Source organism: Rhea pennata, chromosome Z, assembly GCF_028389875.1.
Source record: "Rhea pennata isolate bPtePen1 chromosome Z, bPtePen1.pri, whole genome shotgun sequence".
Classification (NCBI taxonomy): domain Eukaryota; kingdom Metazoa; phylum Chordata; class Aves; order Rheiformes; family Rheidae; genus Rhea; species Rhea pennata.
In genome coordinates, this window is record NC_084702.1 from 619,368 (window position 1) to 631,225 (window position 11,858).

General features: G+C 40.5%; 1 protein-coding gene across 7 annotated transcripts in view; it reads left to right on the forward strand.

The window, feature by feature from the left end:
* Nucleotides 1-4,431, forward strand: part of RNF38 (ring finger protein 38) — a 115,020-nt gene extending 110,589 nt beyond the window's left edge. For all 7 annotated transcript variants that reach the window (XM_062599572.1, XM_062599570.1, XM_062599567.1 and 4 more), the window contains one exon: nucleotides 3,091-4,431. In XM_062599572.1, coding sequence (XP_062455556.1) covers nucleotides 3,091-3,153 — 63 coding nt within the window. In that variant the 3' untranslated portion in view covers nucleotides 3,154-4,431. The remainder of the gene's footprint in view (nucleotides 1-3,090) is intronic.
* Nucleotides 4,432-11,858: the final 7,427 nt, after the last annotated feature.

Here is an 11,858-nt window from a genome sequence, read left to right on the forward strand (position 1 = left end):
ACAGTTCAGGAGGCTCCTGCAGAGCATCGATCATAACTTTCTGACAAAGGTGGTGGAGGAGCTGATGAGGAGGGACGTGCAGCTGGACCTTGTCCTAACCAACCAAGAAGGACTCTTTCGGAGTCTTGAAGGTTGGGGAAGCTGCAGAGACCATGAGATGGTGGAGTTCAGGATCCTGCATGGAGGAAGCAAGTCAGTAAGCAGGATTGCAGCCAGGACTTCAGAAGAGCAGACTTCGGCCTCCTCAGGGAACTGCTTGGAGGAACTTCATGAGTTAAGGCCCTAGAAGAAAGGGGAGTCCAGGAGAGCTGGCTAGTATTCAGGCATCACTTCCTCCAAGCTCAAGAGCAGTGCATCCCAATGAGCAAGAAGTCCAGCAAAGGGGGCAGGAGACATGCATGGATGAGCAAGGAGCTCCTGGTAAAACTCCAACAGAAAAGGAAAGTACATAGAATGTGGAAGAAGGGACAGGCTACTTGGGAGGATTATAAGAATGTAGTTAGAGTATGCAGAGATGTGATGAAGAAGGCTAAGGCCCATTTGGAATTGAGTCTTGCAAGGGTTGTCAAGAACAACAAGAAGGGCTTCTTCCAATACATCAGTAGCAAAAGGAAGACTAGGGAAACAGTGGGCCCGCTACTGAATGTGGTGGGGCCCTGGTGACGAAGGATAAAGAGAAGGCAGAATTACTGAATGCCACCTACTGAAGGCCTGTCAGCCTCCCCTCCATCCCTGGAAAGGTGATGAAACAGCTCATTCGGGATGTCATCTCCAGACATGGAGGAGAAGAAGGTGATCAGGAGTAGCCAGCATGGATTCACCAACGGGAAATCCTGCTTAACCAACCTGATAGCCTTCTCTGATGGACTGACTGGCTAGGTAGAGGAGGGCAGAGCGGTGGACGTTGAGTACCTTGACTTCAGCCAGGCTTTTGACACTGTCTCCCATAACATCCCCCTAGGCAAGTCCTGGAAGTGTGGGCTAGATGAGTGGATGGTGAGGTGGCTTGAGAACTGGCTGAAAGGCACAGCTCAGAGGGTTGTCATCAGTGGCATGGAGTCCAGCTGGATGCCTGTGGCAAGTGACGTCCCCCAAGGCTCAGTACTGTCTCCCATCCTGTTCAACTTCTTCATCAATGATCTGAATGAGGGGACAGAGTGCCTCCTCAGCAAGTTTGGTGATGCTACCAAGCTGGGAGGAGTGGCTGATACACCAGAGGGCTGTGGTGCCATTCAGAGAGACCTGGACAGTCTGGAGAGCTGGGTGGAGAGGAACCTCCTGAGGTTCAATAAGGACAAGTGCAGAGTCCTGCACTTAGGGAGAAGTAGCTCCATGCAGTAGTACAGGCTAGGTGCTGACCTTCTGGAGAGCAGCTCTGCAGAGAAGGACCTGGGAGTGCTGCTGGATGACAAACTGACCATGAGCCAGCAGTGAGCCCCTGTGGCCAGGAAGGCCAATGGTCTCCTGGGGTGCATTGGGAAGACTGTCACCAGCAGGTCGAGGGAGGTGATCCTGCCCCTCTACTGAGCACTGAGGAGGCCTCATCTCAAGTACCTTATCCATTTCTGGGCTCCCCACTACAGGAGAGACATGGAGTTACTGGAGAGTCGAACATGGGGCTACGAACATGATCAGAGGTCTGGAGCATCTGCCCTATGAGGAATGGTTGTGAGAGCTGGGCCTGTTTAGCCTGGGGAAGAGAAGACTGAGGGAGGATCTTATCAATGTGTTTAAGTTCCTGAAGGGAGGGTGTCAAGGGGATGGGGACAAATTCTTTTCAGTTGTCCCGTGTGACAGGGCAAGAGGCAATGGGCAGAAATAGAAGCACAGAAAGTTCCGCCTGAACGTGAGGGGGAATTTCTTAACTATGAGAGTGACAGAGCACTGGAAGAAATTGCCCAGAGAGGTTGTGGACTCTCTTTCTCTGGAGATACTCAAAACCTGCCTGGATGCGGTGCTATTTAACATGCTGTAGGTAACCCTGCTTGAGCAGGGGGGTTGGACTAGATGATCTCCAGAGATTCCTTCCAATCTTACCCATTCTGTGATTCTGTGATACTCTGATTGAAAGGTTTGGCCACATTAGAGAAATTGACAGTGGTTGATGCTGAAATTTTGAATGTTGAAGTAGAGAATTTGGGACAGGGGGGAATTACCTTTTCTTTGCCCTTTGAAAACGAGATATTTTATCATAAATGTGACATACTTGGCTTGTGCCATTTTTCATTACTTTATAAAAATGTAAAACATGTAAAAATGAAAGCATTCCTGCATTTGAAAATGCAAAAGAGAATGTGTAGATATTCTCCCAGCAGCTCAAGGAATGTGAAGTCTGATCTTTCTTACCTTTCAGAGGACAATGAAAGTGAAAGAGTTGCATGGAAAGTATTTTCAGTGAGTGATTTATCAAAGGGCTAAACCTAGACCTACTTTTATGCATGTTACTTAGTGTTTGAAATTGAATACCCATTTCGACCAGTCATCTTCCTTATATATTTTTTTCTTTCACTAAAGCTTTTTACTAAACTCCTTTTTCCCTGGTCTGCTTTCAACTTTGGCCAAATCTACATGATATGTTTCTAAGAGGATAACAGGATAAGGAGAGTATTAAGAGATGTGATCGCTCATGTAAGCTTATGACATCGGGACATCCTCATGTACGGCCTTTATTTCCAGCATAAGCTTGCTATGCTGATATTGGTGGATTCTCTGCCAGCCCACAACACAATTTCCTAGCTTAGTGCTATGCATCCATCTGAAGTGTATCTCAGAATAAAGTGTATGACAATATTATTAAAACCTTCAGCGCTTAAATGAAGTGTAGCTTGCTGTTTCCATGAATGTTTTAGGATAAAATGTCCGAAATTTCTATTTAAAAGAAAAATCTTTTTTTTTTTTTTTAATTGAGAGACCTATCAAATGACTCTAAAGTACCAAACCAAAATAAGAAATGGCCCAAGGATGCTGTCTTCTCTGCTACTTTTAGGTATTCTTGGGTGCTGAGAGTAATGATCTCAGTAGGGTCAGAGATGTCTACCTTAACAATGTACTTTCAGTATTATAAACCCTCCTTTCTTTCTGATTTTACAGGCGAATCGTACCTGCCCAATTTGTAGAGCTGATGCTTCAGAAGTGCATCGTGATTCAGAATGACCAATCTAAGAGCACAAATCCAGTTTGGGTGTTCCTGGTAATGTGTATATATGAACTATCCATTGAAGTTACCCGTGTGGCTTCCAGCCTTCCCTTTACACAAGAGGGTCAATGAACCTTACTTTGCACTGTTTGACTTAATCAGTTATAAAGCTTATAATTAGTCTTCACAATTATGGGATTGTTTTACTAACTGTGTGATTGGAACTCCAAAGATTTTTTTTCTGTAGCTTAATTTTGCGTGTGCACTAACATTCCCTGGTTTTTGTGTGATCATTCCGAGTGTTGCTGCGAGATTACAGTGGATGTGATCTTTTAGCATGTGCTTTTATATAAAAGAAAAAGGAAAAAAAAAAAGTGGTAGCTCCAAACAATATAGCAATCTACCTTATATAGAGCCTTCAGATACTGTGAGTGGGAATGAATGGTGTGAACGTGTGTTTGCTCATGAGAGGATGCAGGAAGTGTGCTTGTGATTGGATGTGCATGTGTGTTTGAGAACCTATATACCAGCATGTATTGAGAAAGTATGTGTGTAGTATTAATTATGCTGCAGTGTATAATCTTGTGTGTTATTTAAACAGTACTAGTACTGTACACTGGTTTCTTTCCTTGTGTTTGCAGTTGCACACTGAATGTGATGGGTGCAGCAATTACAGATGTTTAATATTTCCTCCCCAATGTCCTTACTGGTATAAAGACCTTTTTACCTACTATTCAAACAGCTGTTATGCTTCCCCTTCAGTGGAGGCTTGAGTGTACCACTACAGAGTGCATTGATTGCTCATACATGAGTATCCTTGGGGGTTTTTTAGCTTATGTTACAAAATCCAGATTTTAAAATGCCAGATTTATGAGTTATTTTATCAATGCAAAGTTGCAATATCGCACAAATCAGTTAGCAATATTAACAGTTTGAGTTGGTAACTAGAATACCAATGCTTTTCTATTTTCTTTAACAATTTTGGTAGCTGGATTTTATTTGCATTCAGTTGATTTCAGATTAGACTTGAGTTTTGAAGATGCTACAGTTATATGCTTCTTTCCTGAAAGTAAATGGAAAGGATACTGAGGGTCTTGTGCAACAGCTCTTCGCTTTTGGCCGTTGTACTTGCTAAGTACATAATCCATTAGCTTATAAATATTGACTTTAATCATTTAAATTCTTTGTCATTTACAAGGGAATTTGTATACAGTTAAAATAACTTGTAAGAGGTTACAATTTTATTCCTGCAACTTCATGAATAAAATAAAATTTTTAGCGTTTTCTCAGACAAATGGAACTTCTGATTTTTGTTGTTTTCTGTTGTTGTACCACAAAATGGGGTGGGTTTTGGTCACTCACTGCAGGTTTCGGTTGTCCTGGGGTGCTGCTTCTTGCCTTCTTTATATCATGATGAATATGGTATGAAAAAGAAAGTTTCTTGATTTTTGCAATCAAATTTCCAGAGTATTCCACTATAGGAGAAAAGAAAATTGGAACATCTTTCAGAATAAAAAATACTGTGAAATGGGAAGTAACCTTCATTCAATTGCCCTCTGAATAATGAATTTAGTTCTGGTGTTGAAAGAACAAGCTTCATTTATAACATTTCGGACTGTTAACACCTTCAGGATGTTTGAGTAAAATACTTGGGTCTCCATATGCCATAATTATTCGATGGATGCACCTTTTTTGCATCAAAATACTTTCTCCTAAATTCAGTGTCATTACTTTGGCTGCAATAGCACAAGTGGCACAATTAGCAATATTGCTGTAACTTGATGCCAGTCTCATCTTTAGGTTTATTCTTTATCATTTCTGATGCTTTTGCATGCTGCTGTGCTCTAGTATCAGTTATATTTTCAAAGTTTTACATGTTTTCCGTGCTGCTTGCCCTGCTTTGAAGGTTCTACAGACCAATCGCAGCTTGTGGTTTAAGTAAAATAAAAGCACAATTTTCCCCATGTTTCTGCTTTTCATACCTCTGTTTAATTATGCAAATACTTCTCAGAAACAATCTGTCTATACCTGCCAATACTACAATAATACAATAATAAAACTAACTAAAAATATACCATTACATCAACTTCAGAATATTGGAATTTTTTCTCTCTCCCAAGGAACTTAAAGAGTGGATTTCACAATAATGCCAAACAGGTTAAATTACAAATAATAAAATTTATTTTTTTAATGAATGAAATCATGTTGTTTAAAAATGCATATGCCACATATGTCTTATAATACTTAGGGCCTTTTATATAGCTGCAAAACAAATTTCTACCTGTACAGTTTACCGTAACAAACACTACTATGCTCATTATTCAGTTTGAAGCATGGGAAGACGGCACTTTTTCTTAGCTAGCTATGAATGCATAATGAACAAGGCACATTCTTCTAAAGCCAAGGGAAAGTAGTCTTTCTGGAAGTGTATCTTGATATATATCTTGATGTATAATGTCCCTTTTTTCCCAGTAAAACCATGTAAGGCAATGGAAGACTTAGGAGATGGAGGGTGTTATTTGATAAAATGCAGACTCCAATTGTTGCACTCTTCTGAAATGTTTCTTCCACTTGCATGGGACTCTTGCAGAGGTGTGCAGACTTGCTTACTCTGGCTAGTCTGTATGAGCAGCACACGTGTGTTCAGACCAGCTACAGCCAAGCCTATGCTGTGGCTGCCGGAGGAGGTGGGGAGACGGTCTGTGCTCAGCTGCCGTCGTGCCACATGTAGTGCACATTGGTGTGCCATTCCAGAGCCTGCTGTGGTGCCTGGCAGCACCAAGATTCAGCATGACTTTGTGCTCGTTGCTTTCATGCTTCCACCTGTCATCCTCTCTGAGCACAACCTGCAACCTGTTGGCTTTACCATATTGGCACTGCTGTGTTTTTTGCATAAACTGTCAAATTAATTTGGCATATTTTAGTGGATATCAAGGCCTACAGATAATTCCAACATCTCGTTTTGTGGTTTTCTTTACAAAAATATGAAAGCCTTTCATTGTATGTCATTTTGTGTGGGCTCTTGAATGTGATTTTACAGCTGTTAGTACATCATATAATACTTCGGATGGGTTTTACCTATTTAATTTTACTTATGGAAAATACATTTTTGACTGAGTTATCTTTAGGCCTTTATAAAAACTGCTTTTTCCTTTGGTACATTCAGTTACCTCATTCTGCTACTTGTGTTTCAGATTTGCTAATGATTATGAAACTTTGGGTTTTGTTGGAGTCATATTTTGTCAAATGTTTTCTTTAAATCATACTCTATTGTATCATTTAACATGTAGTTTTAAAGGTATTATAAATATCTGTAACCAAATCATTTGAAGGCTTGGTAAATTTTTAACAAAATTTGTACATTTTTTATGAGAGTTACTAGTAATGCTTTACTAAGTAGTGCAATGAATTTTTATTTTTAATCCCTGTGCCCAATTTTGGAATTGAGAGAGTTGTTCAGTAATAAATGTATGATGTAAACTTACAAAATTTTGTCCTCTTCTTTTTTTCTGGAAAAGGGTGCGTTGTTTCCTTTCATCACTCTGTATTTTTCCGCTTACGTACTGGCATCACAGAGTTGGGAAGGTATTTGCCTTCTTAACTGTAGTACATGAAGTAGACTTTTTTTAAACATAGTAATGGATCTACTTTTAGAGATCCTAAAACAATGAGATTAAAAAATGATTTGCTTTTAGTAAAAATGTGACATTTTTGAAAGTGAAAGTAATTATAATTTATAGAGCTGAAGGCCTTGCTTAAGTGATACCTGTAAATGCATCATAAGGAAAATTTTAAGGGATGAAGGTGCTTTTTGGCATGCAGTATGTACTTTGTGTCAGGTGAAGCTGTGATGTGCTTTGCAGCACCCTGAAGTGGTAAAAATGCATCCCCGAGTTAGGGCAAAAACTGAGCTAAGAAGAGGTTTATTTGCAAGGGTCACACATGAAACTAGTAGTGAAACAGAATAGAGCTGATCTTACGGGCATTTTTTTTTTAATGAGGTGATAAAAACTTATCAGATTTAATCTAATGGGTTTTCATCTACGCAGTGCATATAATAGGTTCAGCAGAAGCACATAATCTTTGTGATCAAAGTACCTCATGTTTGAAAATCCAGTGGTGGTTTCAGAAAGATAATCCTTACAGAAAAAGTTTTATAAAATATCTCTTGGTTTTAATTAGGTGACCATCTCTGTAGGCCCAGATATAATTGGCAGGAAGGCACTGATCAGAAGCTACTGTAGCCTAGATCATGCATGGAGTTAGTGTAAGTCCTAGAGCTGTAAGCTGAACACATTTTTGTCTGCAAAATAATATTCTATACCATTCATATATTCTTTCATTGCCTTGTTGCTCCACACCATTGTCAAAACAAGATTTTTACCAAAGTTTATAACATCTGGTTGTTCAAACCTCCTCTGTCAAGGGCAGTAAAAATGGGTCATCTGGCAGTCTGAGTCAGCTGTTAGCAAAGTTTGACATGGGCACTCTGAAAGGTCTTACCAAAAATTTGGCCTTTCTGTGCACTGATTGCTTAACAGCATTGGCACACCTCAGAGATTGGCTTCTTGCTTCTAGTATCAGCCCGTTTGTGTATTCTTTAACACTTTTATGAGAAGCAGAATCAACAGTGCTAGAAACTTTACCAAGCAAATAAGCTCAAGCCACTCTTCTGCAGTTAAAGGCAGCTTTATGCTAGCTGCCAATAGCAAATGATGCAGTTGCCAGGACAGGGCAGAGAGGAAACTGATGATGGCATAGAAGTGCAAAGGTGAAGGTGGAAAAGAGATAGGGGAAGTTTGCCATGTGATGGAGTTAATACTCTGTTCTACCTGCACAGAGTTCTTGCTGAACTACTGCCCTAAAATGCTCAGATAAAAACACCAGTCCTGCCTTTCTATGCAGCTCTTATTTTCACTTAGCATATACTGTGTCACATGGGAATGTGATTCCTAGACAAGAGAATCTGTGAATGTGAAGCGTTTCCTCCCTGGTAACCTGAAACAGACTGGGCAAAACTCCTGAGAAATGATTTGCAAAATCATCAAGCACAACTACCTTAGCTTCATAGTGAAAGCTAAGGTAAAGCCAGAATAGATCACCATCAGCAAGGCAACATCTGCACCAGACACTAAAAGGTCATGTGTGACTTTTGATACCTGTAAAGCCACATCTGCTGCATTTAAAAGTGGCTGCTTTGCCCATGCAAAGCAGGTTTTAGGAGCTATCAAGCAATTTGGCCATACTGAAGAAGAGAGTTACCCTCAGATCTCTGGACCTCTGTCCTCTGTACCCACCTTTGTCTCACAGCATTTCACTGTCTTTCTCATTCTGGAAAGTGACTTTCTTTGCTGATCCTGATTTACCACAGCTAATAACTCTCCCCCCCAGACTCATGCTTGGTTGACAATTTCTGTCTCTTAACGATTAGTTTTTGGTAAAATATCACTGCCTTTGGATTTGGCATCCCTCCATGTTTGTTCCTGTTGCCCTTCTCTCTGCTTTCCACCTATGCCTGCAGCTGTAACTCCTTCCTACACAACTGACACTATGTGATGAACACACACACATAAACTTTCATTTTGGTATCTTCTCACCTGAGCATCATGTTTTTTTTTTCCTTGTCTGCAGTGTTTATCATCTAGTTTAGGAATGATGATATGCCTGAGAACAAGTGGAGTGACATATCCCTTATTTAGTCTTGATTTCTGGCCTGGCTTGAGGGGGAAGAGAGGAAGGGCAGTGGCATTGCTGTAGCTTTTATCTAAATCTTGCTTCACCAACTTTGGTAGGTGTTGATGGCTTCATTTGAGAGTGTACAAATCTTCCCTTGTCAATTGCTTCATCCACAAAGCCCTTGCTTTCTCAAACACGCACACGGACTGTGCATCATCAGTTCTAGAAAACATGTAATGTCTAACACAGCCCTGAGGTGCTGCTTTTTGCAGTGGATTGCATGGTGCCACTTACTTACAGCCTGCTGTGCCTCACAGAGACCCCTTCTTCTAAAGCAGCTCAGAAACTAGCAGATGTCTGCTAGTCAGAACCAAATTTAGCAGATTTTTGGTCCCGATGGACAGCTTGGAGAGCTGGGCCACCATCTGGGCACCGCTAGGACAATCTAGCCATTAGTGATGAGTTAATAGCGTGTGGCTAGCTGGGAGAGCAGAGGCTGTTTAGATGGTATGTGTCAAATACGCTACCTGGCTGCCTGTTATTCTAGCATGTCATGTTAGTGTCTTAGTTTTTTAACCTCTCCCCCAAGCATACTTCTAGTCAACACACTTGATTCCAGATTTACTGCCAGCTAAGGGCAGCCTCGTGGTGGTTCATTTGGCTGTAGCAGGTTAAACAGGCATCTCAACTGTTCGACAGACCTGATAAACCTTCTTAGTACAGCAAAGTTAAAAGCAAGGTTTGTGGTTACTGCAGTCAGCCAAACCCAGTAACAGTTATCTCCCACTGGGAGGTCTGGCAAAAACACAGTGAGCACAAGTTTCAGTCGAAACTGACTCCAACATTTTCCCTGTTTCTTGTATCCATTTCTTCCTCAAAAAAAAAAAAAAAAAAAAAAAAAAAAAAAAACACTTTATTTCCTCCAATGTTATATGATTTCATAAGTCACTTGTATAATATGCAGGCACAGGGCCCAGTAATTTTCCCACTGGTGTATTCAGCTGCATTTGTACTTCATTGTCTTATGCATGATATAATAGCACAGACAACTGTAATTGTGCTTCACACAGGAGATATAGCCACCAACTAGATTTCTCAAACCACAACTTTCTTATTTTGCTTAATTATTCTGCCTTGATATTACATGTGATCTTTCATAAGTGCTGACACTGCAGTAGAAAACAAGCACTTAAATAGCACCTGTCATTGGTGTTTCCCCATTCTCATGGTAGGAGGAGCTTGATACAGTCTCTGCAAGTGTAGCTTTGGGAGTGAGAAGTTAGCAGTATTAGCCGGGCTGTCACACTGTCTGTATAGCTTAGTAGATTATTTTATATGTAATAACATCACATTGGAGCCCTGGGTGACCTCAAAGCTTGATCAGGCCCTGAACATTCACAAACAGGCACTGACATGTGCCAATGGCCATTTGATTTTACTAGCTATAGTCCCTTTGTTACTACAGCAGTGAAGACAGTGACCCCCAACAGAACCACTGCACCTATCAGTTAAGAAGCAATTCACAGCTTATTTGAGTTCCAGGATCCTGGCTCATAGTTCATCCTGTTCAACAACCGAAGTTAAACTTCTTAGTTCGAGAGATAAGGCCAATACACAAAGCTAGTAAGGGCTACACTCAAAACAAGGAAATAGAAGTTGCTTTTCACACAACAGGCAATATATAAAATGAGATACACAGCATAAAGTTTGCGAGGCTTGTCAGGTTTTGAAGAAATTTTGCATAGTAATATAGAAAGCACTTGATTATAAGCTTATTTAACAATTATGGTAATTGAAAGTGGATATTATACATACCGGTGCTCATAAAGCACATGGCCTTGCAATAACTATTAGTTCTCTTATGACTTGCTATTAGTCATAGCTCTTGGTGCTTTTACAAACTATGCCATCCTGGTAGCTTTGTGGCTGTATTCTTTCATGATGTGAATCGGTCTGACTGGTCTTACGTTCTTAGAAAACATACTATGCTCTGACATGTTGCTTCCAAAGACCAAGGCCATATTCCAAAAAAAAAAAAAAAAAAATGGATTTTACTACCAATTACCTTTCCTCTACCACTTGATACCATTCTAGTTTGGGGAAGTATCAACATGTTTAAGGATATCACAGCAAGGAAGAGAGGTTGCATTTGTTAAAGTACGACCTGGCAAGCCATCAGTTAACAAGAAAATGAGGAAATGCAACAGAGAATTACAAATGACATAGTCTTGCCTTTGAGAGACTATAGCTTCAGGAAGCAAATATGTCAGCTCTGGTCTTGGATGACTGCTCACTCACACACCAAAACAATTCTATCACAAGGCTATCCATCTGCACTACCAATGGGATAAGTCTAGGTCAACAAATAAATGGTGTTAGCATGATATTTACAGTGCTTCTGCAATGCACAAAAAGTCATTAACTGTACATGAAGGAACAGGAAATCATAAAATTTATGTTGCACTTGACATTTACTGAGAGATAGTGATATCATATGCTGAGAAAGGCACAAAGGACACAACACATACTCATTACAGGGATGTATTTGTAGGTCATGTGATTTTGCATACCCCCATTTTTGTGTAATATCCTCAAGAAGTTAAGTTCCATCAACTTACTGAGAGAAGAATAGGGAAAAAAAAATCCAGAAGAGCAGCACAACTTGAATGTTTTCTAGAGAACTGGGCGGAAGGGAAGCCTTCAGGTTAACAAAGGTTACTGTGAAGAAGGTTAACTACTAAAATCATTCTGAAAGCAGGTAAATGTGCTATTTTGCAAGAATCCTAAGCCTGAAGAGTAGAGTCTGACATAATCCTTCAAGAAATGAACTGACTTTCTGCTATTGGCAAATCTTGCACAAAGTTTTCAGAAACTTGGTGCACGAACAAGCTTTGCTCATGTTGATTAAGCTGTGTGCATGCTGAATGTCCCTGGGCTACATGCCTTCCTGCGGCTCCATTAAGTAGAGGGATATTGCAGCTGATCTCTCCACAGTGAGCCCGTAATCTTGACGCTTACGAAGTTTGCAGGAACTGAGGCCAAGGGG